This window comes from Amblyomma mixtum, chromosome 6, assembly GCF_055824585.1.
Source record: "Amblyomma mixtum isolate Tamu chromosome 6, ASM5582458v1, whole genome shotgun sequence".
Taxonomy (NCBI): Eukaryota; Metazoa; Arthropoda; class Arachnida; order Ixodida; family Ixodidae; genus Amblyomma; species Amblyomma mixtum.
Genome location: NC_143017.1, coordinates 11,683,896 through 11,709,081, shown reverse-complemented (window position 1 = coordinate 11,709,081; position 25,186 = coordinate 11,683,896). Strand labels below are relative to the sequence as shown.

At 48.6% G+C, this 25,186-nt stretch overlaps 2 protein-coding genes and 1 pseudogene across 3 annotated transcripts; 2 read left to right on the top strand and 1 right to left on the bottom strand.

Moving 5' to 3' along the window:
• Window positions 1-3,621: 3,621 nt before the first annotated feature.
• Window positions 3,622-7,006, top strand: LOC149338221 (uncharacterized). The gene is made up of 2 exons (XM_089547553.1): window positions 3,622-4,182; window positions 4,287-7,006. Exon 2 carries the CDS (start codon window positions 4,670-4,672, stop codon window positions 5,930-5,932), a length of 1,263 nt encoding a protein of 420 aa, XP_089403679.1. The 5' UTR covers window positions 3,622-4,182; window positions 4,287-4,669; the 3' UTR covers window positions 5,933-7,006.
• A 256-nt stretch (window positions 7,007-7,262) lies between these two features.
• On the bottom strand, window positions 7,263-16,219 carry LOC149338220 (uncharacterized). 2 transcript variants are annotated; one of them, XM_089550290.1, is made up of 6 exons: window positions 16,027-16,219; window positions 11,349-11,419; window positions 11,109-11,205; window positions 10,645-10,739; window positions 8,864-9,086; window positions 7,263-7,381 (listed from the first exon to the last, which is right to left on the bottom strand). In XM_089550290.1, exons 1-6 carry the CDS (start codon window positions 16,217-16,219, stop codon window positions 7,263-7,265), a joined length of 798 nt encoding a protein of 265 aa, XP_089406416.1. The 2 variants fall into 2 exon arrangements, with proteins under 2 accessions (XP_089406416.1, XP_089406418.1); XM_089550292.1 differs by lacking the exons at window positions 11,109-11,205; window positions 11,349-11,419; window positions 16,027-16,219 and having other exon boundaries at window positions 10,609-10,728.
• Window positions 16,220-17,158: 939 nt separating this feature from the next.
• LOC149338219 (uncharacterized) lies at window positions 17,159-22,068 on the top strand (annotated as a pseudogene).
• The last annotated feature ends 3,118 nt before the right edge of the window (window positions 22,069-25,186 follow it).

The window sequence follows — 25,186 nt, the reverse complement described above, 5'->3', positions numbered from 1 at the left end:
TATCTATTGCCATGGACGCTGAAGGGACGGCAAAGTGGTTTGAACGAAGCTGGCGCTGTGGTGCATGCGTGCTTGTGTGCTGTTCAACTGACCCAAGTCCTCGATCCTCTCCCAGCAGATTACTTCTGCTCCATACAGCCATTATTTAGCATTTGGTGGAGGTTACCAAATTCGGTCCCAGACCCAAGATGGAATTCCGTAGTTGCCGCCACTACGTCTACCGGATCCGTTACATCTCTGCTAGCAACGCCAGCCATCGTTGTGCCCCCCCGCCCCACCGAGAATCAGACATATTATGCGGGACAGATGACGTTGATGTGGACGACTGGCTCGCCCTTTACGAGCACGTCAACACACATAACAGGGGGGATGCTACACTGATGCTCACAGGTGTGATATTTTTCGTACCAGCACCGCGCGAGTGTACTTCAAATACACGAAGATGTCTTGACCTCATGGGACATCTGTAAGCTGAAACTTCGCGACCACTTCGGGGAACTCGTCGGACGTCACCTGTCCGCAAAAAACGCTCTCGCGTCCTCAAAACCATACATTGCCTACATTCACGACCTGTATCATAAAGTTGAGAAAGACATGTCCGAGCCACATAGAGTTCGCCGCATACTGAAAGGTATTCCAGACAATGCCTTTAACAGGCTGCGCTACAAAGTGTTCTACGGTAGCTTCTGTTCTTGAGGTGTGGTGGTGCTTCGAGCAGGCCAAACACGGCGCATTTTCAACCGTTCTGACTTGTAGCCGAACTCTGCGGCGAGCTTTTCATGTTATGATCTGCCAATACTTAGTCAGCCCACCGGCACGGCTAACTTATTAACCCACAGCATGCTCCGCAGACTAGAGGCGATTGCAGCCGACGGTTTGACCTTGCAACTGCCGAACAACACCCTGGCATTTATCCAGGCCGTCATTCGTCAAGAGGTCGCGAATATGGCCGTACCTTCTGCTCGCGACGTCGACTACGTTTACGCCAGCCCGGACCCTGCAGCGATCGCTTCTGCTACTTTGTCACAGGTTCTCGCCTCGGTGCGGGTTCCGCAGTCCAGACCAACGGCTACCACTGATGATCGGCTGATCTGTTTCACGTGCACACGTGCACACACCTCCCGCCACTGCTGCAGCCGTTCGTACTCGCCACCTCGTCCCTTCTCCTTCGTCGACAGCCGCAACACTACGTCCCGCAGCGCTGAGCACCTCGCCCCGACCCACTCTGTGACCAGCCCACTCCGCCGCTCCCGTGCTCATCTCACTCGCCGCAACTGCCCTTCATCCAAATCGTGCCACTTCTCGGAAAGCTGACCGATGCTGCCCCGGAGGTAAGGCTGCATCATTCACCCGGCCTGCAAATCCTGTTTTGACCCCGCTGCCCAACGTAATCGCTTGAATGTTCGTGTGGATGGTGTCCCGGATTTCGCCCTCTGCGATACTGGCGTCTGTCTGTCGGTAGCTCTTTGCCGCTTCAAAAAAGTCGAAACGCCCGCCGCCACGTCAACGGTTCACGTCGCCGATGACAGCACCGCTGCCGTGACCATAATGTGCAATGCGAGATTCAAGATTGCCTGATGCCGTATTATCGTCATGTAGAGGTGCCCTCAGGACGCGATCCTTGGCCTTGAATTCTTCACCGCCTATTCAGCTCTTACTGACTTCCTGAGGCCTGATCCGATTGTATTTGCCCCTTTCCTATGAAGACTCGACCTGCTCACCTCGAGTCACTCCAGCGAGTTCGGTTGTCTCCCGCCACAAGCTGTCGTCTACAACCCTGTGTCGCCCGCCTTCTCCTATTCCTAATATACTGTCAGAAAATTCGGCGCATTTTTTGAAACAAAGAAACACAACAGCGCCGCGCGCATGACATCTCGCCGGCGCGGTCGAAAAACGGGAGAGAAGGAAACCCCAGCGTGTGGCTGCCCCTTCCACCACCGCTCGCTGGAGGGAACGAGCCATTCATGCCCCCGATTTATTTAGAACGACGGAGGCACTTCTACTGCTAGCCGTAGCCTTTCATGCGCTAAGACATATCCCCGTCGCCCGTCAGCGGCGGCGCCAGAAATTACGAGAAGCTACACGAAGCGACTCCCGGTTTTTGACCAATGAGGACGCGCCGCCGGCGCCAGAAATGAAGGGAGACTGCACGGCCGACACTGCGTGTATGTGCGAGCCTAATTTGGCGCGTAGAACAAGCAGTCGCGGACCAAGCCTATATAAGAAGGGGTTGACCGCTGTCAGTTAGTCCGAACCGGCGTTTAAGCTTCACCGCAGCGCGCCCGTTCGACCGCGCGGCCAGCCACGGACCAAGGAGGCAACGTGCGCCAGTCTGCGGGACGGCATTGTCGTGGACCTCTGGTTGTCGGACTGTTGCAGTGCCCGGTGAACAAATTGTTTTGTTTGTTTACCTCTCTCTCTTGTGTTAGTGCACTTTAGGTGCAATATTGCCTTTGTATTATATTCTCTCTCCAGTTTCAATTTGTACGAGTTGCATTGTTTTATTAATCACTTTCTACCCTTACCAAAAAAATTGCAGTATTTCTGCAGAAGTCTTGTAGACCTTGATTCACTAAGGATGCAGAATATGTGAAGACTGGTGACAGACTTTCTGTCACCCCCTGTCACCTCCCAGCGGTCAATTGGTACACGCTTTCTGCAGAAAGTCTGCTGAGCCTGTGTAGCCGCAGGATGCAGCTTGTCCGCAGAAAGTCTGTAGAGACTGTGGTCACAGGATGCAGCATATAAGGAGACATTTGAGAGAATCTGTGCAGCCCACCTATCGGGAGCTGGCATGCATGCACACAGGCAACGTAATAAGACACAAGGATTTTTTATTTCTTCGTCTCATTGTTTGCACCTTACAAATCTCTTCCAAGGAATGAAGTAGTGAGTAAGGAACAAAGCAGAGGCCTTAGTGTATACAGCTTCATCATTCATTGTGCTGTGACAGGCACTGTGAAACACGAAGTTAGTGGAAAAAGAAACACACCGGCAGCCGACAGAAGAGCCGACATCGCTGTTTGTTTGGCTTACGACCTACTGTGGTTTTTCTTGGTGGCTCTGATGGCTTGTGTTTTGTTGTTCGGTAGTCTATTGCGATGGGATATCAACTATATGGCAAGTTTGAAACTACTTGTTAGCGCCTTATCATGGCGCGAAGCCAGTGAGAATAACTGCGCGCGCACAAGTTTGCCCACAGATGACAAACATTGTGTCGACAAACTTGTGCGCGTGGCTATTCTCGATCGCTTCGCCGCTCTGCACCGTGAAAAGACGCTGACAAGCAGTTTGGTCGATGCTCGCATGGTACTGTCGGCGGGTTGTACATATTGTGTGTGGTGTGATTATTGATTTACAGCTGCTTTCCCGGACGAAGTTACGAAAGCAAACTTACGGAATCCTGAACTACCGAACAATTGGCTGGACAGTAAGCGATGACGCTGTTTTAGTGTCTTATTGAGCTTTGTGCATGCACCTTCATGCCATCCCGCAAAGAAAGGAGAGGGGGTGCGCGGCCTTTCGTTTAGAATGAACTCTTTTTGGGGGGTGACCAGCGTGGGGTGCGGGTCCGGGTGCTGACGTATACGCAGCAATACACTATACCTATTGTAAGGGTTCGGTAGCGTTCGCGGGGGTCATCGGAACGCGGCCGGGGGTGCTCAAAGCGAAGCGTCTCCTTTCTTGGAACGCGGCCGCTCGCGAACGCGCCGGGAAGTACGGGTGTCCACCCGCCCCGCGGAACCGATTCGAGCACGTTCTGGCACGAATGTATATTTGTGTTTTTGTTTTATTTTGTGGTGGAGAGAGCGCTCTACCTTACGGAAGCTGGAGGGCTGGCCATGCCCTGGATGAACCAACCATGTTAAGAGCGCAACATGATTGGAAGTTACTGAATGTGGGCTGGGCCTTTAGGGCTTTAAAACTGGGCCCCGGAGCCGGAAGCAGGGTTCTGCGCTAAGGTGAGATGCAACACATCTTCGGCAACGCCGAGTAGGGGCCTCCCCTAGTATTAGCCAGATCCACCTTTTTGTTGTTGTTTTGTCTCTTTGTGCCGTTAATTTGTCTCTAGTGCCTGAACTTGTATCTATTGTAAATTGCTGTACATAAACTGTACATAAGTTTTCCCTTTATCCCTGCGTCTCGAATCATCGAGAGACCGTCTCTGACGGGGCACCGCTGGTGCGAAGAGCTTCAGTCTTCGAGTTAATCAAACCCGTCTCTGGCGGGGGCACCGCTCGTGCAATAAGGAAGACGAAAGAACCTGTGGAAATTTACTGGCGCAGTCGACGAGGATCCTGCGGCCATCGGAAGACGGCGCAGGAAGAAGACAAGGCAGGGAGAAAGGTGACGACAAGGCGACAGGTCAGCGTTCGTGAACGGACCTGCGGAGACACGGCGGCAAGGACGTAAGGACCACGGCAGTAGTCCAGCGACGCGGGACTGCGTCCGGTCAAAAAAAGCAGCGCGTCGATAACTTGACGGTCACCGGCGGCGGACCAGCGGCGTGCGACAGCTCATCGCAGCGTCCGGGGAGAGTGGCGGTGGACTCCGACGCCAAGGAGCTGGCAATGCGGATCGACGCATCGAAACCGTGAGTTTCCTTGGTCGCATTGTTCACGTCCCTGTGTTCGAGCCGGTAGGACAGCTGAGGGGTACGGAAGGCGGTATGGAAAGCTATCCAGGCCGGCCCTCACTCGATGTGAGGTACCAAGTGGAATTAGCGAAGGCGCGCTTAGCGTACTTTCAGGCTGAACTTGCGAAAGTGAATGGAGGAAAGGCGCCGCTGTGCGAGGAGAAACCTCAGGATGTTAAGTGCGTCTTGGAGGAATTAGAAGCAAAGCGCCAGCAGCTAGCGCTGGAGCTCGCTGAGCTCAAGGAGTCTAGGAAAGCTAGTGGACTAGCGAGGGACAACTACTCCGAGTCCCGAGAGGTGAGGCAGCCTGTGCTGGAAGACAAAGGATTATGCTTGTCATGCACAGGTCAGGGAAGAAGCAGTGAGGACGCTGAAAGCAATCAGCCGGTATGCGGGAACGCATCTTTCTTAGGAAACGCCGCGAAAGGTTCAAGAAGTGAAAACAGGATTCCTGAAGGACGCGGAAATACCACAGCTTTTCCGCCACCGCGGGCGGCTAGCAAAGAACAGGAGCAGCCCAATTCTAGTGATCTAGGGCCAATCGTGACCAAGGTGTCCGATAACAAACAGGACAGCGGTGGAATTCCTGTAGGCTCTATAACTAAGATTGTGACCTCTGACGCGGAGCTAGTAACAGCCAGTGAAAATCTGGCGTTGCCGCAACCGCACACTGTGTCGGGTATGGAGCATGAAGTGCCCCGTAGCGTTTCTGGTGGCAAGAGCCCTTCATCCGAGGCAAAGAGCGGAGGTGGGCCTGTTGGGCCGACCGGGCAGAACGCCGCGCAGTTGAACGCACCCGGTGTGTGCCCGACCAGGTCAGTTGAGGACCCGGAAATGAGTGGCGACTTGCCGCAAGGCAAGCCCGGGTCAAGTGACTGTCAGGGAGCTCATGGAGCCTCGGAGACAGACTATGCCACGGGGCCAGCGGGTGCTGATCAAGCACGGAGCGGCGGTTTCAAAGTTTGCTCGTGCAGTAAAGGTGCAGATGGCCCCGGGCGAGGTGGAGTGGCAGGAGGCAGGTGCGTGGCTTTCACGCAGAAAGTCGACGCGAGGAACAGTATGTTCCGTGCTAGAGGTCGGCATATCAAGTGTAGCGAGACTGACTGTACTGCTATATTTGGACGGGCCAGGGGCTATGCTCTTTACGCACCACGCGTGTCGTACTGGTGCGCCGGAGAGAGAGTGCTCTCAAGTGCGTCGCATGGTCAGAGATTTTCACCTATCGATGACCAGGACGTATTTGATCCTGGAGGTCACCTTCTTTTCAGTTCACGCCCCGCTGTGGCACCAGCCTGACGAGCATAGTGGCCATTAGGTGTTAATCGTGTCGAATGAGGCACGTGTGGGCTCGAACGCGCACAGGGACGCTCGGTGCGACTAAGGAGGCTCACGTGGCCCGTATCAGTGCTACTGAACGCTCCAGTTGCGAGTGTCGGTGTGTGTGTGTCGAGCAGGACGCGGGTGTGCATGCTGGTGAACTGGGTGCAACGCACCAACTTGGACGCTGTGTTACGGCGCACGGCAGGCATGCCACCGTGTGAATTTGTGGAATTTGCCGATGTTGTGTGTGCATTTTGCATTTTGTTTTTGGTTTTGTTGGTGCCAGCGCTGGTGTAGCTGCGGTATGTCACCCACAGGGTGGTTTTGTGACCCGTACCGATCCCTTCTCGTTATAATTCTAAAAGTGGCATTTGAGCCCTTTGTAGAATCTTGGGAAGGCGTGTAAGGGTTCGGTAGCGTTCGCGGGGGTCATCGGAACGCGGCCGGGGGTGCTCAAAGCGAAGCGTCTCCTTTCTTGGAACGCGGCCGCTCGCGAACGCGCCGGGAAGTACGGGTGTCCACCCGCCCCGCGGAACCGATTCGAGCACGTTCTGGCACGAATGTATATTTCTGTTTTTGTTTTATTTTGTGGTGGAGAGAGCGCTCTACCTTACGGAAGCTGGAGGGCTGGCCATGCCCTGGATGAACCAACCATGTTAAGAGCGCAACATGATTGGAAGTTACCGAATGTGGGCTGGGCCTTTAGGGCTTTAAAACTGGGCCCCGGAGCCGGAAGCAGGGTTCTGCGCTAAGGTGAGATGCAACACATCTTCGGCAACGCCGAGTAGGGGCCTCCCCTAGTATTAGCCAGATCCACCTTTTTGTTGTTGTTTTGTCTCTTTGTGCCGTTAATTTGTCTCTAGTGCCTGAACTTGTATCTATTGTAAATTGCTGTACATAAACTGTACATAAGTTTTCCCTTTATCCCTGCGTCTCGAATCATCGAGAGACCGTCTCTGACGGGGCACCGCTGGTGCGAAGAGCTTCAGTCTTCGAGTTAATCAAACCCGTCTCTGGCGGGGGCACCGCTGGTGCAATAAGGAAGACGAAAGAACCTGTGGAAATTTACTCCTATATTGCGCGTTGTGACCTTTGTGGTTTGTTTTTTAAGTCGCGCTCGCGATATCCCACCGTAATTTGTGCACCCACTTCATGGAGCCCTAATTTCTGAATAAAAAGTGCGCAAATTATGTTGGTAAATACGGTAATGAAAGCTTTGGCTTAACTTGTGCGTTTTATTTTTGTTTCCACTAACTCTATCGGCATGCCCATCACAGCACAATGAACGATGAAGTAGTAGGGATCCTTACTCGCCATTTGACTCCTTGGAAGAGCTGTCACTCTTGGTTCCCATTTTTTGCAACATGGAGCCTAAACTTCTCTTCACTTTTAGGTCTGCGCACCTAAACTTGCAGCATGTGTATTCTGTAAAAGAATAGAAATGAATGTTAGAGACATTATTTAGGGACATATCTGGAGAAATACAACCCCGAAACAATATGAGAAGCAATGTCTTGCCATATACTGGCAAAACAAAGAGGTCATGCTGCTTGAACTATTTCCTGAATTTTGATCAGTCAGCCAAGATGAATTGGAATTGAGATGAACTGGAATCCACTGTGCCATATTGCAGTCAATATAATGCCGGTCAGTGCGGTAAGACTTGCTAGTGCTGCTGACATCAACAGAGGGGTAACTATATGCCGGGATTCTGCACTAAGAACAATGGGTTCACTCCAGTCTGCGGTGGCAACAATGCATGTGAAAGGGCAGCAAGACATTGTAGGTTGCGCCACACACCGCAGCTTTCCTGTTCATGAAAAAATAACCTAGTTGCATCCAGCTAGGTCATTTTTAGTATCCTGTGGCGAGTGCAATGTAATGCCCACCAGAAGCAAGTGTGTAAGATATTTACAGCAGCAAGGTTTTTTCCTAACTCCTTACCACATTCATTTGTAGCAATGAACAATATCAACGCGAACGTCCAACCACTTAGGAAAACACTGCGTAGACCATAATAAGGCCTATCCACTTGTCTCAAGGTGAAACATTAGGTGAAGAATGCAGCAGTGTAACGGTAACAACAAACCATGAAGAGCCAGTAAGATGCAGTGACATCCAGGCGCATAAAACTATAGAAAGAGTGAGCGAGAGTGTTGACTTTAAATGCAATAATAGAGTTGGTCAGGTGATATTTAGCGAGAGAAAGAGCTGTATGCAGCACAGAAAAAAAAAGCAGCCAGCTAAATGGTGTCTCAATGTGAGCAAAAAGTGGTACAGTTGATCCGGGCATGTAATAGCGCTTGGAAGCAAGGCATAGAATGCAAGGAAAAAAATAGATACGAAAGGCTGTAAATAGGAAACCTGTAGGCATAGACTGCACTTAAACCGCCATCATTTTCTTTTATTATTTTCAATAAAATTTCTAAAAATCTGCTGTTTCAGATATTAACATACTGCCTCAGCAGTTGAACAACAAAGCCCAACATTATGTATGCAGCAAACCACTGCACAAGATTTGGCAGTTTACAGATGTGTGTTAATTGCTTTGAGATGCGATGTGGGCACACACGGCCACATCAGAATTATGGTCATTGATATGCAAGACATCTTTATACAGAGGTGATTCTGTATAGCCAGCACTACATTCAAAATGTGCGGCAGAAAGCATGGTGCACCAATCACTGTCCTCCTCCTACAGAAAATGAGGGGTAACTTGGTCACCAGTGCATTTTGCAGAAGACTAACAACACAACCTCAAAGTTTGTGCTTACTGAATTGAAATTTAGCCTAAGTAACCTTACTCTTCCTTGCATTACTGCTTATGCGCAAATATTCCTCCACTTGTTTTTTTCTACATGAGAATCACTTATAATGGTTGTTTCATGTTATAAAAAAGTGGCATACCAAGGACTGCAGATACCCTCTTTTGGTCCAATGCAGGTTTGACGGGGTTGTCCTTGTGCCTGTTTGCCTGCCGGCCAAAAAGTGTCTTGTTTGTTAATTCCTCATCGCTGAACACTACCCTCATTGATGCCCTCGCAAACTTGCAAGGAGCATCAGGGTAGCTCTCCTCAAGTCTTGTTGAAGTGGCTTCGGAGACCATGACACCTCCCCCGGTATCTTGGTGCTGCAATAAAGAAGACCACAACATAGGAGTATGCACACAAACCATAACTGCATGGCTGAAGTACAAAACGTGAACAACCTAACACAAAAACTACCTTAAGAAGACCCTGCAATGGCTTATTTCAGTTTCAGGACAGTGATGAGGCAGGGAGTATTGGGGGGGGGGGAAGTGACCCTTTTGAGGTAAACTTTTCTTATTATGTTCACAATTAAAGTAGCAACATGCCAGTAAACACTGCTCTCCTTCTCTGCCGGGTCAGTCTGTGTTGTTCCTCTTCAACTTGTGTGTCTTATAGCTGCCTGCTCTGCCCCACACCGTAAAAACTAACCGTCAGTTTGACGAGCATCTCTTTATCTATCTTGACGAGCCGTTGGCGTGAAACCTGAAAGATTGCACCTTCGCCGTGAACGAGCGAGCCAGTAGAAACAGACGAAGACGCAAAACAAAACAAGTAACTTGATTGGCTACCGCATAAGGGCACGTCATTTGAGACACCAATGCACGCTTCGGGCCAACACCCTCTAAAGGTTCGGGCCCGCAGTTGCGTGATGGAGGGAGTCGTGCCTCGATGTCCTCCTCCTGGACAGCATCTAGGGCATGTAGGTTATTCATCATCGTCTTTTCTTGGGCTAGTTGGTTTTTCATGTTGTAGGTGTTTGCAGCGCACACGAAACACGGACGGACAGAAAAGGGAACGAAACACAGCGCTGTGTTTCGTTCCCTTTTCTGTCCGTCCGTGTTTCGTGTGCGCTGCAAACACCTATAGGTTATTCATTTGTGACAACACAGTGCAGAACAAGCAGGACAGAAAAGAAACAAGAGCTAACTTATGCTGTGCTAACTTTGCTATGACGTCTCAGGATTTTACCACAGTCTGGTTTTCAGTGATTAGTAGTTTTAGTTTAGCTTGCAAGAAAGCGTCGAGCAACTTTTGCCAAATGCCTCTGAAAAATCATTACCTTCCAGGGCCAGTTCAGTTTATGAGGTGTCACAGTGAAAAACATGTCCAAGTTACCTTTTTGCACGTTTTTATACCTCGAAAGAGGCCGTCAAGCTTAAGTTCTTTTCAAAGCTTCATAGAAGTTGATGAAAACAACACCTACGCAACACAACCTAGCCCGCCCGATTCCTCTTGATACCCGAAAGCATGTCGTTACTGTGGTAACTGACAATCATTATTTGCCTTGTTTTTTGCAGCGAAGTAACATTTCGCTATTATTTGGAAGTTTGGAACTAATTTTAAGCCTGTGTTGTTGTGATGTCGCATTATCTACATCAAAGAAGCAGGGTCCGCAAAAAAGAGCTTATTGCGGCGCCACATGCAAATTGCCAGTAATGGCAATTTATGTGCATGTGAATCTAAACATGCAAAAATCACATGGTTAACACAGACCATTTGTGTCCTCAATGGTAGGGCACTTCCCTTTACTATTTAGTGAACTTTTCACAATAGTTTGTGGGTCCCTCTGTTTAAGCATTATTTAAACTGGTGCTGAGAAATTGATAGACAAGTGCTACACACCATACACTGAGCAATTTTTTGGAGTACAACTCTTACCGTGTTCCCTTCAGGTTCGGAAGGCTTTGCTCCCTCAGCAGCTGATGTCAGCTGATTGACTGCCCTCTGCAGCCTTTTCAACATTTTGGCAGTGTCTGGAAGAAGACGGTTTAAGAAGCTTAAGAGCGAGCGTTTCTACCACGCAGTAAGATGCACTGGAGCACCAACTAGAAACAGCTTTTAATTCCATAATAGGCAGCTTCGAAACTTCTATACAGGTCACGACACCGCACATGACTACGTGCCCAGTCAGTTGTCTGCTTAAGCGGCAGCTACGAACCTTTGCATTTTATATTACTTGCCGCTTCTCAGTGTCCATTAATGTTAATCGTCTGCTTCAGCGGTAGACACTCGGATATTATGAATTTCATTCTGAAACACTTCTATAGAATTAGAATGTGATAAAGAAAGCACGACAAGGTATTTTGGCCACTGGTGATGGTGACTAATCAAAAAGCACGTGCCAACTAAATCTTTTTGCTCCTGAAGCTGCTTTTTTAAATCTGCACTTTCTTGCTTCAGGGCTTCCACTTCTGATCGGTGGTCACAGCATGGCTTTTTCTGGGAAAAAATTGCTGAATTGTAGGCAATGGCATGCAGCTGTCATTAAAACAGATGCCTGGGGACCTCGCGACAGTTGCTGTTGCCATTATGCAAGCTGAGGATGTTTGCACTCCATTATCGATTGGATGTTCTGCCCTTACCTTTGCCACAGCGTCACGTACTGCGCGTGCTGCTAGCTTTGACCTCTTCCTCTCCATTTTGTCTGCCTCACCTGCGGATATAATGCACCTAGGATGCACATTGGATACACATGCCTCTGAGCCCAAAATGCAGGCGCTGGGCAACTTGTACTAGTGCCACACTTCCATACTCCACTTTTGGTTTTGAGACCCTCGAAATGCACCCATAGAAGCCCGGTCATGTCGGCTTTGACTCGCCGACATGACCGTTCACTCGATGCAATCCGAAGCATTGTGAGGTGGCTAATTGTTTTACGCAAAGTACAGCACGGTATGGTCGTGCAGACACTGTTACAGGGTATATGAACACTTGACAGCAACGGGTACAGCCTTCCGCATGCAGTGTTACCTTCCGCATGGCTCAAGATTACGAAAGCAGGGTGCTTATGTTTGGTAAAAAGATACATACTGTACACTGGGTACGCACGCACGAGCAGGCGATATAGCGCCGTGCGCAGTATTCGCCCAGCTGGAAGGAGACGCATTTCGTAAAGGCTGAACCACACGTCCGCGATTTCAAGCGCGAAAGGCCAAACCACATCGATGAGCGAGAAGTTCGGCTGTCACCCGCGCAGATTTATCGCCATCGCGCACATTATCGCTCAGCTCTAGAATTCAAGAGCGCCCGGAAGTTCCCAAAGCGATAAGCGTTTCGTCCCGTCATCGCTCGGTGAATCGCGCTCGTGTGGTTCCCACTAAAGTTGAGCGAAATAACGAAAGCTCGCGGATGCACACTTAGCGTACCTCCATGACAGTAGCGCAGACTCGGAAGGAAGCGCCGATGTATAGCTCAAGTACCGGTCGTCCACTTCTAGTTTGAACACGGCTCCGGGCGGCCGGCGCTCCGCGCAGCGCCTCTCTCGGTCGCCTGGGTAACTAGCGCGCAGGCGCGCTGGAATCCATCGGCGTGGCTTTCGCCGCGTCCTCTGCTACAGCGCGTCAGCGTCGCCGGGTTAATGTCGCCTTGCAGTGAAGAGCACTTTCGCACTGAGCGCGGAATGATGCGCCCGGATGATTACTGTTTTCGACGCAGCAGCTTAGAAGCACAGCACCTGCGCGTGGTCGAGAGCTTCATCCCCGGTGGCTAGGGATTTTCCTTATCTTTCCTTCTTGCAATCAACACGTATCATTAAGCTGATACGGTGAAAGACATCGTCCAAGTGGGAGATTAAGCGGTTTACTCTGAGGCCACCACCATTACTTAGCTGCAATATTTTACCATTTTAAGCTATTCGTCCACAGCAGCCAGAATAAGCCGGCGGCCCACGGGTGCTTTCATCCACTCAAATTGTCATTCTGCAATGTCAGTACTATACGTATGGCGCACTACCGTGGAGGGATATTAATACAAAACCAGTAGGAACACCAGCACTGCAGGGTAGGAATCGTGAAAAAGAATGAACGAATGAAAAACATGGCCCTAATGTTTTGCTGATATGCCCAGAAGCGGGGTTGCACATGAGCAGCAACCAAGGCCTGTGTAGAGACAGTCATTTCGAGACGAAATGTTCAGGCGTTACTTCCGGAAAATCCCTAGCAACTTAGCCCCTTCTGTGTTAAGCTAAAGAACCAAATAAGAAAATTTCCCCTAACCTGCACTTGTATTGTCAGTAAACATAATTTAGCACTGGCAACGTACTGCAGTGCGGCACATGAGCGGATGGAAGCACCCGTGAGCCGCTGGCTTTTTCTGGCTGCTGTGGACGAATAGCTTCAAATGGTAAAATATTGAAGCTAAGTAATGGTGGTGGCCTCAGAGTAAACCACTTAAACTCCCACTTGGGCGATGTCTTTCACCGTATCAGCTTAATGATACGTGTTGATTGCAAGAAGAAACGATAAGGAAAATCCCTAGCCACCGGGGATGAAGCTCTCGACCACGCGCAGGTGCTGTGCTTCTAAGCTGCTGCGTCGAAAACAGTAATCATCCGGGCGCATTCCGCGCTCAGTGCGAAAGTGCTCTTCACTGCAAGGCGAGATTCACCCGGCGACGCTGGCGCGCTGTAGCAGACGACGCTGCGAAAGCCACGCCTATAGTGAACTAGAATACTTTCTAGTGGCGCGACCGGCGGCTGCTGGGGCCAGCTCGGGTGAAGCGAATTGACACTGACGGCCGGCAGGGGCGCTGCTGCGCCTTTTCCTAGCTTCCGGAGCGCGCGTTGGCAGGACATGGCAATGCGGTGTGTGGTTTAGCTCGCTTTGCGCGCGCGCTGTCGCGCAGATAATTTCACTTCAGCGTTCGTATCTTGCTGCTAAGTAGTGACAGCAGTGAGCAGGAACTTTGTTGCACCAATGACAGGGAATTTGACGAAGCTATGGCGATAAGAAGAACTGATTCCCACTGTTTTGCGCCAGGCTGCCCGCACCGGCTGTCCGGGCGCGGCAAAAGCATCATTATTTGCCGGACCAATATATGTCGGATAGCTTCGGTTGAGTATCATTGCATTGGGCAAATTTAAGTCTTAATTAGCTGCCAATAAAAAGTTACTTGTGATTCGATATTGAACTTCATGCTGCAGTTTCAAGACATATATATCGATGGAAAGCTTATTTCGAGTACGATTGAAGTACGCTAATTGCAGGTCCTAATTAAGTTCCATTAGTTAATTATGACTAAAACAAATTCGCGATACAGCAGCAACTCATATCGTTTAAAAGGGCTCAACGAGTAGAATCCAAAAAACAAATGAAAACCACGCAAAACCGAGCTATCGCTCATCTATCTCGGTTGAACCATGATTAAACCACTGCCACTTTGTTGTTTAGCTAAATCTTGTATTAACGTAACACTTTGAATGGTTCTTAGCTGTACATGCATCTCATGGTAAAATTGGTCTTGCAAGACCATTCATTCATGGTGTTATTCAAGTCATGACATCAAGCTTTCCAGCTGAAGCATTGCCTCATCTGCATGAGCCGAGAAGTTGAATTCTTTTCTGTCGTTTCTGTCAGAGTGGGAACGCCACACAAATGGGCAGCGAGGCTTTCTAAGTCAGTCCGCAGTAAATGGACTGCGTGTAACACCATGCAGTACCTTATCGCTGTTGAAGTAGTCAAGTAATGACAAGCAGGGTGAGCCAGGACCCCGTGGAACATCTTTTTGGCATCGTCAGGCAGTCATCAGGATGCAGTACTCATCCTACACTTCAGCAATTCATTGCTACAGTGAACTGTGTCAGCTTCAGCAACCTTGCGCACTCTGTGTCAAGAGGAAACTGCGAGCCCGCTGTTCTAAGTTCACTCTTGAATGCAGATGCTGGTGAGCAGGACACTTGCTCTGGGAGGGAGAAACTGATTGACATATTTCTCGATGCCGGAAACTTGAACGCAGCCGACGCACTGCTCACAAAAGCTGTGCCTGACCATTTTTCCGTTGTTGAGGCATCAAGCGACAGCAGGCTAACCTTTTAAATTGCTGGTTACGTCGCGCGAAAGTTCGTTGCTTGGATGAGCACGCTCAAACCATAGCTGCAGAAATAACTGCATTTTACCTCACAACTCGTCTGCATTTCTTCACGAAGAGCATTAACGGAGCCAGCGACAGCAGGCGTCTATGTTGTGTGCGTCCTTGTCCCGTTTTGCGCTAACTCACATACCGTGTCAAAGCGCCGCGTTGACTTAGCGCCTGTGTTGTGTGCGTCTTTCTCGGTACCTTGTCCCGTTTTGCGCTACCTCACATACCGCGCGTCAAAGCACCTTAAATTGAATAGGTGCTGAACAAGTCAATGGCAGGGAAGTTGTGGATTTTCACAAACAAGATTTTTTTGTTATCATTTCTGCACTGAAGTCAGTTGCAAATAAAAGCTTCATATGGTGTTCATGTGTACATACATTAATTTAATAATTATTACTAAATCAACAACGCCACCAAAACTCACATCATAGCGGTAAATAGATCATATCTACAAGCGCATTGACTTCTCTAAACCATATATGAGCTCAAAATGCAGCATAAAATTTAGCTTAAACGGTTTACTTCTGAAAGTGCTTGAGCAATAAATGACGGTGGGTACACACTCTAAATGGCATTGCTTTCGGGTTTTGATCTTCAAACCACAGTAATGGTCGCGCAAATAATCTGCTCCGCATGTGATGCTGACCGCTTGGCATTCTGCGATGACGTTTCGCGCCAGAAAATCACTCTGCAAGTTGGAGTTTAGTCAACGACGCGACAGTAGGAACGTTGTATCCTCGCTTAATTACGTGGTTTTCGGACACGTGTTTTAATCCTTAACAAGGCTAGTCATTGTAACTAACAGGTGGAGACCAGCAAGAAAGAATAAATGAGCGATTATAATTAGTAAATGAGCTGAAAAACACAAGATAACAGACGAACTTTTCAACACTCCGCGAATTCCCGTGCCTAGGAAAAGTTGCGGTGGCGCCATCTGGTGGCGTCTGTTGGAAAATGGCTTGCCTGCGCCTCGCCGCTCGCGCCACTAGAGAGTATTCTAGTTCACTATAGCCACGCCTATGGATTCCACTGCGCCTGCGCGCTAGTTACCCAGGCGACCGAGAGAGGCGCTGCGCGGAGCGCTGGCCGCCCGGAGCCGTGTTCAAACTAGAAGTGGACGACCCTACCTGCACTGGTAGCAGGACAAATAAAATATAAAGTGCAGTGATTTTCACCATTACTTGCCGGCAGCCACCACGTATGCGTCACATGGCTCGTCTCCATCTTTCCACGCGATTTTAAAGCTTTTGCCAGCTAAGGCCTCTACCACCGTCGCATCTTTTATAATCGAGGTGGCAGTGGCCGCGTCGACCATGCACCTGGTTGCATATGCATCCCACTGCTCAGTTGACACCCACTTAACTAAAATATGCGACATCGCCGAGAACAAAACAGACCGACACAAAAGCACCTCCAGAAAGGCCGACAACTGGCTTGAATAGGCTACAGCTATGGCTAGTACAACGTACTGAAGTCACAGCCGGGCGTAGCTGAAGGCAACTACTGTCAGTTACCGAACTGAGAGCTGTTGCGCGGCGCCGCCACCACTGGCTCCGTTGATGTAGTTGAGGAGCGCTGCAGTCGTACCAGGCTACAGGGTTGTGCGGCAATGCGTTCGCTAAGCGGTCGCTGCAGTGCAGTGACGTTTTTAATTACACGTCACAAAGAAATAATAACTAATGGGTACAAGTATACGAAAATATTGATAATAAAAATATAATTTGTTATTAGTAGTAGTAGTAGAAGACGTTTATTCGGCCAAAATTTACAGGCCGAGCATGTCGACCGCCTGGGCGACCAGAAGTCGCTGTTCTTCCTCCCCTTCAGCGCCAAGCCAGTCGAGCCAGGTGGTGATGGATAAAGAAGGTGGGGGGTAGGAACCCGACTGCTGAGCAGCCGGGCAATAGAATAGGCAATAAGCAAGATCCGCATAGATACAGGGGCAGTTGGGACAGGAAGGGTCCGATCGATAGCGATAGAGAAAGAGGCGAGACGGGTTGATGACTGCATTGTTATTAATAAGCACTTCTATTTTGTACTTGAACGTTGAAGTCAATTTGTTTGGCACTTGCTTATTGTTGCGCCATCTATGTGCTATATTAAAAACTAAAAACATTAAAAATATAATAAAAATAATAAAACAGGCGTTTATTTAGAACTTAGACCTCCAGTGGCTGTAGCGACTGCACAGTAAAAGGTGGGAAAACTCTCGCGCTACCGGCTCTCACCACGATGTAAAGCCTGTCGTGGTTTCCGCAACGCAGGGCATGTTACGTCTTTCGTGTAAGCACTGCAGGTGTACGTCGATTAGGTGACAATTTCTGCTGGAAATTACCAGCTACCGCCTTTTACCGGATTTGTTCTGCAGATATGCCGAAACGATACAGAGAGTGGTTGTTCAAAGACAACGTTCCGAAACCTCGCTCAACAAAATTCAGACACGCGAAGAAAGCTGATCATAGTGATGGCCGTTTGCTTCTTGGAGCTCCCGACAGAACGGAGGATGCAGCGGCTTCAGTGGGCATTCCGGCTGACGCTTTAAATGATGAGGGATCTTCAAGTGACGGCGTCCTCGACGATCTAGACAGCAGTGCTGAAATGAACACTGCAGCAGACTCGTCCCTTGGCTTCATAAGTGATGGGCTTCCTGAAGCAAGCGATGGGCAGCTGAATATCGTACAAAGTGTAAGTGCGAACAAACTACTCTAGCTTTTTTGCATGACCTGTTTTAACTCACAAATCTGCTATTCTGGCATCGTGAACGTTTGCATATCTCAATTTATATTTCGTGTGTCGGCACGTAGCGCGGCCGGTGCACAGACAGGTAGAGAACAAGCCGAAGTCCACCATTAAACTGGAACAGTTGATTTGGCAAACTTGTGCCCGCAAAACAAACGAGAAAAAAAAACGGTGGTGGCGAAAGCAACCTGCGTCGACGTCTGTCATCGAGCCGAATTATGCCCCTCTGGCTTGTATGTAATTTCTAACTTTGTTACCGAACTTACGCCTGTGCCACATTATTACAAATTAACGCCATTTAAGTTCCATCCTTTGGTTTCTTAACGTCACTAAATTCTGTTGTCGGTGCCACACGGTCGGGTTTAATGAACTAACAAATGTGCGATGACGATAGTTGTAGTTAGATTTGTGTTGCAAGCTTACCAGGAAATAAATGTCCGTTCATTTGAAAGGATTTTTATAAAGAAACGTATAACAAGTGTTTATAGAAGTAACATGCCTATTAGTGCAGAAATCATTTGGCTGTACGAAAGTATTTGTTTATCGGCCGCTTTCGAGTGGACAGCGATTAGAAAATGGCCCAAGTTTTTCTTTTAATTGTTACAACCTTCTCGCACCTGTTCAGCTGCACACTTTGAATTGTGTCAAGCAACATGCAGTTACTCTTTACAGTTGTGGCATTTGCTTTACATTCTCTGCAGTTATGTGCAATGACACAGCAAGTCTCATTAAGCCTGCATTATTGGTACACGCTTCTTAAAAATACAGAACATGTCTGTTTCCACAGGATTCAGAAGCAGGTTCTGTTACAGAAGAAGATCCTGCTGATGCTCTGCAATATGACCTGCTGGATAATGTATCCTCGTGCTCCAGTGATGACGAGGACTTGTCGCCCCAGCATGAACCTTCAGACAACCAAAGATCAGAACTGGTCAGTCTTTTCAGTAGTCTTACTCATGGGGACTGGAGTCGTAAGGCAAGGACGGGCGGGTCTTTTCTCCTCCTGAAAAATGTTTTAATTGGGACCTAATCTATTATTGAAAGGTTCATTCTTTCATAGTTTTGTTCATAACACTTCTGCTTGTCATGAAGGACTGTTCATTCCACATTTGTTTCTCTTTATGAGCTGTTCATTGCAAGTCACCGCGACTCCCATAACATGCGTCCGTTCGCGGTTGGCTGTCAGTTTTGCAGTTATGTGCGTTAAATTAGTCTAGTTCTGGAAATGGACAGACATGTCTGTCTGCAGCCTTTTTCTTGGTATTCAACTAAAAAAGAGCGCATCTGTCCTCTCTTGTCGTGAAGTATTAAATGAGAGATTCTGTCATTACAGAAAATTGTACTGTTCAAGCAGGTGACCGTCCGCCCTTCTTTGTCTTAGCCCTTGTCATCCCCTGCACTCATTTAGGGAAAATGGAACAGGGTCAAAATGAGTGCTCATAACGTAATACTCCTTGTAATGGATCCCTCCTCCGTCAGGCCGCAAACGATCACTGAACTGTACTAAGCACTGTTGCCACTAGTTTAGGGTAGCATTACTTCGACATATTTGACTTCTTGACACGGTGCAACTCATGGCGACTTGTGAAAGAACTTGAACATGATTTGGTGCAGCTTTTTCTGAATATGCACACATCAAGCATGTTGCGAACTGCGCAGTGAAGGGTGCTGTGCTTACTGAGTGTGAATTTACGGCCATTGAACTGAGGTATCTAGCTGAATAACACAACCCGTGTCTCAATAACCACAGAATAAAACAGCGCAAGCGAAGCAATTGAGTATGGAAGCAGAAGGGAAAGGAACAGGTAAATGAGAATTCTTGTTTTGACATAGCTCGCGCCTATGTGCTCCTGTTTTTTTCTTCCTTTTTGCTCACTTTCCTCGCAAGGCTGAGTTTTCTTGTAAACTGACCAACCTGACAACTTTTATGTATTGTAATCCTGTATACAGGCTATGTGATGTATGACAGTTCAGTATTCAAAACTGTTTTCCTTATTTCGCAGGATGAGCAACTCTACCCTGGATCACGTTTGACCATTGGTGAAAGCATGGTGCTTATTCTTGGACATTGCCTGCGGCATAACACCACTAAGGAGGCAACTGAGAGCCTTTTAAAGCTCATTGAAGCCCACGTGCCTAAGGAAGCTGCCATACCAACATCAAAGTACATCTTTTTTAAGCAGTTTACAAATGCTAGGGAAAATGCCACACTGCAGTTTTATTGCCCATCTTGCTTACTCTATCTGGGTGAGAGCCAGGCACAGGAACTCCACTGTTCCACCTGCGGTGTTGATTTTGTTGTCGACACACTAAAAAAATGAAAGCTATTTTCTTACATTTGACATTGCCAAACAAGTCAAAGACAAGCTTTCGCTCGTTGAGCTAAACTTCAAGTTATTGCCTAGGCAGTTGTCCTATGATGTAGGTGAGCTGACGACTAGCCAAGGTTACCACAACCTGCCAATGTCTACGCATGACTTGTCAGTAACGTGGAATACAGACGGTGTTCCTCTTTATGAGTCATCTGGGTACAGCATCTGGCCGCTGCTACTTCAAATAAATGAATTACCCCAGAAAGTGAGAACGAAACACATGCTTCTAGCTGGGTTGTGGTTTGGTACCACAAAACCTAAAATGTGTTCCTTTCTGAAGCCATTTGAACAAATGAACATTCTTTCCGGTAGTGGTTTCCAGTACACAAACCTGAAATGAAATACTGTGAAAGTGCGAATTTTTCCAGGGCCCTGTTGCGTCGACACAGTGGCCAGAGCCATGGTTATGAACATGAACCAATTTAATGGTTCTTATGGCTGTGCATGGTGCATGCATGAGGGACAAGTTGTCAGGAAAGGCAGCGGTCATGTTCGCGTGTACCCTGTTGTCTCTTCTCAACCAGCACCTAGAACACACAAGACATTTTTGCGAAACGCTGCTAAGGCAGAGACAACACAGCAAGCCAAATGTGGTGTCAAAGGTTCAAACGTGCTGTTTGATTTGGCATTTTTTTCATTTCCGGCAGGTTTTGTCGTCGACTACATGCATGCTGTGTGTGCTGGCTTTGTTAGGCACACAGCATGCATGTGGTTTGACACCTCCATGTTGTTTCCATACAGTCTTGGAGGCAAAATTGATGAGATTGACCAGAAGCTGTGTCTTTTGAAACCTATCTGGTAGATTTCTAGGCTGCCGCGCTCGCTTAAAGTCCGGAAGTACTGGAAGGCATCAGAGTGGCGTAACTGGTTGTTGTTTTATTCTCCAGTAGTGTTGAAGAACATTCTGCCAAGAGTGTATTACAAGAATTGGTTGAAGCTTGTCAAGGTGATGCACTTTCTTCTTGCTGACACAGTCGCCGTAGAAAAACTGAAAGAAGCTGGCAGGACAATGTACGAGTTTGTGAGGGAGTACCAAGATCTGTACAGAATAGCACATATGACTTATAACACCCACCTTTTATTGCACCTTGTTGCATCAGTGGAAGTATGGGGCCCATTATGGAATTATTCAGCATATGCATTTGAAGGTATGAATGGGCACCTCGTTCAACTTGTAAATGGCACACGCTATGCTGGCTGGCAAGTGGTTGAGAAGTTTTATTTTCTATCAAACCTTCCCATAATATGGGACAGATGTTCCCACTTTGAAGATGCCCATTCAAAGCACCTGCTAATGCAGTACTTTTTAAGGGGGTATAATCTGCGAAAGAACTCTGAGAGCACTTGTGGTGTTGTTTTTTTGGGGGGGAAGGGAGAGACTTCTAACCGTGGCATCTCCTACAAAAGAGTGCTAATTGGCTCTTTCCTCTACTGCACGAAAGGCCTTGACAAGTCACGCCGCCTTAACTCATTTGTGTGCATCAATGCGATATTCGGCCAGATCGAGAATATTTTGGCAACTTGTGTAGAGGGACATCGATCATGTGCATGTGTTCGCCATGTTGTCTTTCATTTGCGCTAACTTCACGTAATAAGAAGATTTGTTGCCGATAACTTGAGTGGAGCCATTATACATGAGGTTTACATGACGTCAGAAGAAGTGGAGATGGTTTGCGAAAATCCACGAAAATGTATGTTATTGCAGTCTTCTTCAAAGACGCTTGTGTGCTGTGTTGCGAGCAACTACATTTTTGAAGCAACATAAAGATGTTCTTGCATGAGGCAGAAGGTAGCCAGAAGCAACAAAATTTTTTATACTGAAAGGGGGTTTAATAGTCCAGGTACGACCAGAACCAGGCAGGTGTTGGCTTCTATTTCTGTCTTCATTGCTTTGAAGAACAAAAGTCTCGTTAAGCTGCAAACTAGCACCTTTTAGTTCTTGTCAAAGCTTTTGTTTTGTAAATGAATGAATGCCAAATAAGGTCGATTGAGTGATGTATATATAACTCCCTTTTGTTATCGCAGGCCTGTGTGGCCTGTATTCTGTTCTGGTAAGCGGTTCTGTAAGCTTGTTGGAGTATAAACCTGCATACCTTCTGCAGGTCATACATTTTTGTTTTATGGGAATCCTATGGGTTAGCTGATGGGCATGCAAGAGATGTGCCATGAGCTATAGAAATCTGCCTTAAATTGGACATTCCTCTGGACTTACCAGGAATGCGCACTCCAGTTTTAGCAAGAATCATGTTCAACCCTAGTTTAACCTTAATTAGTGTTCTGCTGATCAAACAAGTTTTGGTAGATGCAAGCAGGCATGGTTTCTAACTAGCATCTGGCGTGAGACTGAGTGCAGAATAACCGTTATTATGTCTTGAATCCACACTGAATTGACCCATAGTACAACTGCTGCATTTAATGCAGATTACATAGCCACTACTTTATTTCAATTAATATTAATTGCTGTCGGTTGCAGGCACTCCCAGACTGTGTATCCGGTGGGAAAGTTGAAAAAGACAAAACTAAGGATAAAATTTGTCTTGGTTCAGTATATACATACATGCATACATACCTAAACACATTAGTCTGCAGAACATCTAGACCTAGTCTGCAGGATATCTGCAGACTAGATCTACATGAAGGTGTCTGGTGAGTGACTCATAGGTGACTGAAAGGTCAAACCGATTTAATTGAATTATAAAACGTGTCATGGTTCAAAATATATAAATGTACATATATATATATATATATATATATATATATATATATATATATATATATATATATATATATATATATATGTAGGCACACAAGGAGTAGTCACTGAAGAATGCTGACAGTAGCTCACAGCAGCTCAATCGAACCACTGCCGGCCAACGGCGCACAGATCACCCTTCGTCCTCTTCGCGCTCATTGCACGAGCACAGCACTGTCTTCTTCGTTGTCCACTGACACAACTCCCGGCGGCGAAAGCATCGTCCCGATGCTAAGTGGCAGACGGAGCAGGTGCACGGTATGGCTTGAGGCGAACCACGTGAACAACGTCAGTGGTAGGGGGGGTGGATGACGACGGAGGGTCGAGGGGGGCAATCTCATAAGTCACGTCGGTCACCTGACGGAGCACGCGATAAGGGCCCTTATACTGATGTAGGAGTTTCTCTGAAAGGCCGACACGGCGAGAGGGATACCAAACGAGGACGAGTGATCCTGGCGTGTAGTGTACCGAGCGATGTCGGCGGTCGTAAACTGACTTCTGGTAGGCCTAGGAGGCGGTGAGACGGTTGCGGGCGATTGCGCGGGCCGAGGTTGCTTGAGCGATTGCGTCACGTGCGTACTCCGTGGTCGAGGCCGAAGAAGGCGGCAGGAGTGTATCCAATGGCAACGCAGGATGCCGGCCATACAAAAGATAGAAAGGCGAATAGCCCGTGGTGTCATGCCGCGATGAATTGTAAGCAAATGTTACATAGGGCAAGGCAATGTCCCAATCACGATGGTCGGGTGCGACGTACAGAGATAGCATGTCAGTGAGGGTCCTATTCAGGCGCTCGGTAAGCCCGTTCGTTTGAGGATGGTACGCTGTAGTGAGTTTATGCTGCGTGGAACAGGACCGGAGTATGTCTCCAACTACCCGGGACAAAAAGTAGCGAGCGTGGTCCGTCAGCAATTGGCGTGGGGCACCGTGATGAAGGATGACATTTTGCAACAGGAAATCGGCGACATCTGTGGCGCAACTGGTTGGTAAGGCACGTGTGATAGCGTACCGAGTGGCGTAGTCAGTCGCGACGGCGATTCAACGGTTGCCGGAACTGGACGTAGGAAAAGGTCCGAGGTCTAGTCCGACACGATGAAAGGGTTCCAGAGGTACGTCGATAGGCTGCAGAAGGCCGGCAGGCAAAGTGGAGGGCCGCTTCCTGCGTTGACAGAGGTCACAGCTGGCAACATAACGGCGAACACTACGGTAAAGGCCGGGCCAAAAGAAGCGGCGTCGGACACGATCGTACGTGCGGGAGACACCGAGGTGTCCCGCGGTGGGCAGGTCGTGTAGTTCCGCGAGGACAGACGAGCGGGGACGTTGAGGAACGACGAGCAGGAGCGGAGGGCCGTCAGGGCGAAGGTTGCGTCGATAGAGGATGTCATCCTGAAGAACAAAGAGCTGGAGCGAAGGATCGGGGTTTGCACAGGCGAGGCGGTCAATAAGGGGACGCAAGGAGGAATCTTGCCGTTGCTCGGCCGCGATGTTAAGCAGATCAGAGATAGCGAATAAGCACGGGCCGAGATCATTGTCTCCAGGATCTGGCGGCTCCACAGGGTGACGAGACAGGCAGTCAGCGTCTTGATGTAGGCGCCCGGACTTGTAAACAACGGTGTAAGAGTACTCTTGCAGGCACAATGCCCAACGACCAAGCCTGCCGGTGGGGTCCTTCAGCGAAGAAAGCAAGCAAAGAGCGTGGTGGTCCGTCACAACTGAGAAAAGGCGGCCAAACAGGTAGGGTCGAAATTTAGCGACCGCCCAAACAAGGGCGAGGCACTCGCGCTCCGTTATGGAGTAATTGCGCTCGGCGGTGGAAAGAAGACGGCTGGCGTATGCAATGACACGGTCTTGACCTTGGTGACGTTGGGCGAGCACAGCTCCGATACCATATCCGCTGGCGTCTGTGCGAACTTCAGTTGGTGCCGACGGGTCGAAATGGGCCAATATAGGAGGGGAAGTGAGCAGTTGGATTAAAGAAGAAAAGACCTCTTCTTGGGCAGGGCCCCAGGTAAAAGGGCTGTCTTTCTTAAGGAGGTCAGTGAGGGGACGAGCGATGCCAGCAAAATTTTTGATGAAACGTGGGAAATAAGAGCACAGGCTTAGAAAGCTGCGCACGTCCCTGGACGATTGCGGAGGAGGGAAGTCTTTGACAGCTTGAACTTTAGCAGGGTCCGGGCGGACACCCGAGGCATCGACTAGATGTCCAAGGATGGTCAGTTGGCGACGAGCGAATTGGCATTTCGACGAGTTGAGCTGCAGCCCGGCTTTACGGAAGACAGAAAGAATGCTCGTCAGTCGTTCGAGGTGCGTGGAAAATGAGGGCGAAAAAACCACGACGTCGTCCAGGTAACACAGGCATGTAACCCATTTAAATCCTCGAAGCAAGGAGTCCATCATTCTCTCGAAGGTAGCTGGCGCATTGCAGAGACCGAACGGCATAACTCTGAACTGATATAAGCCTTCTGGTGTGACGAATGCAGTCTTT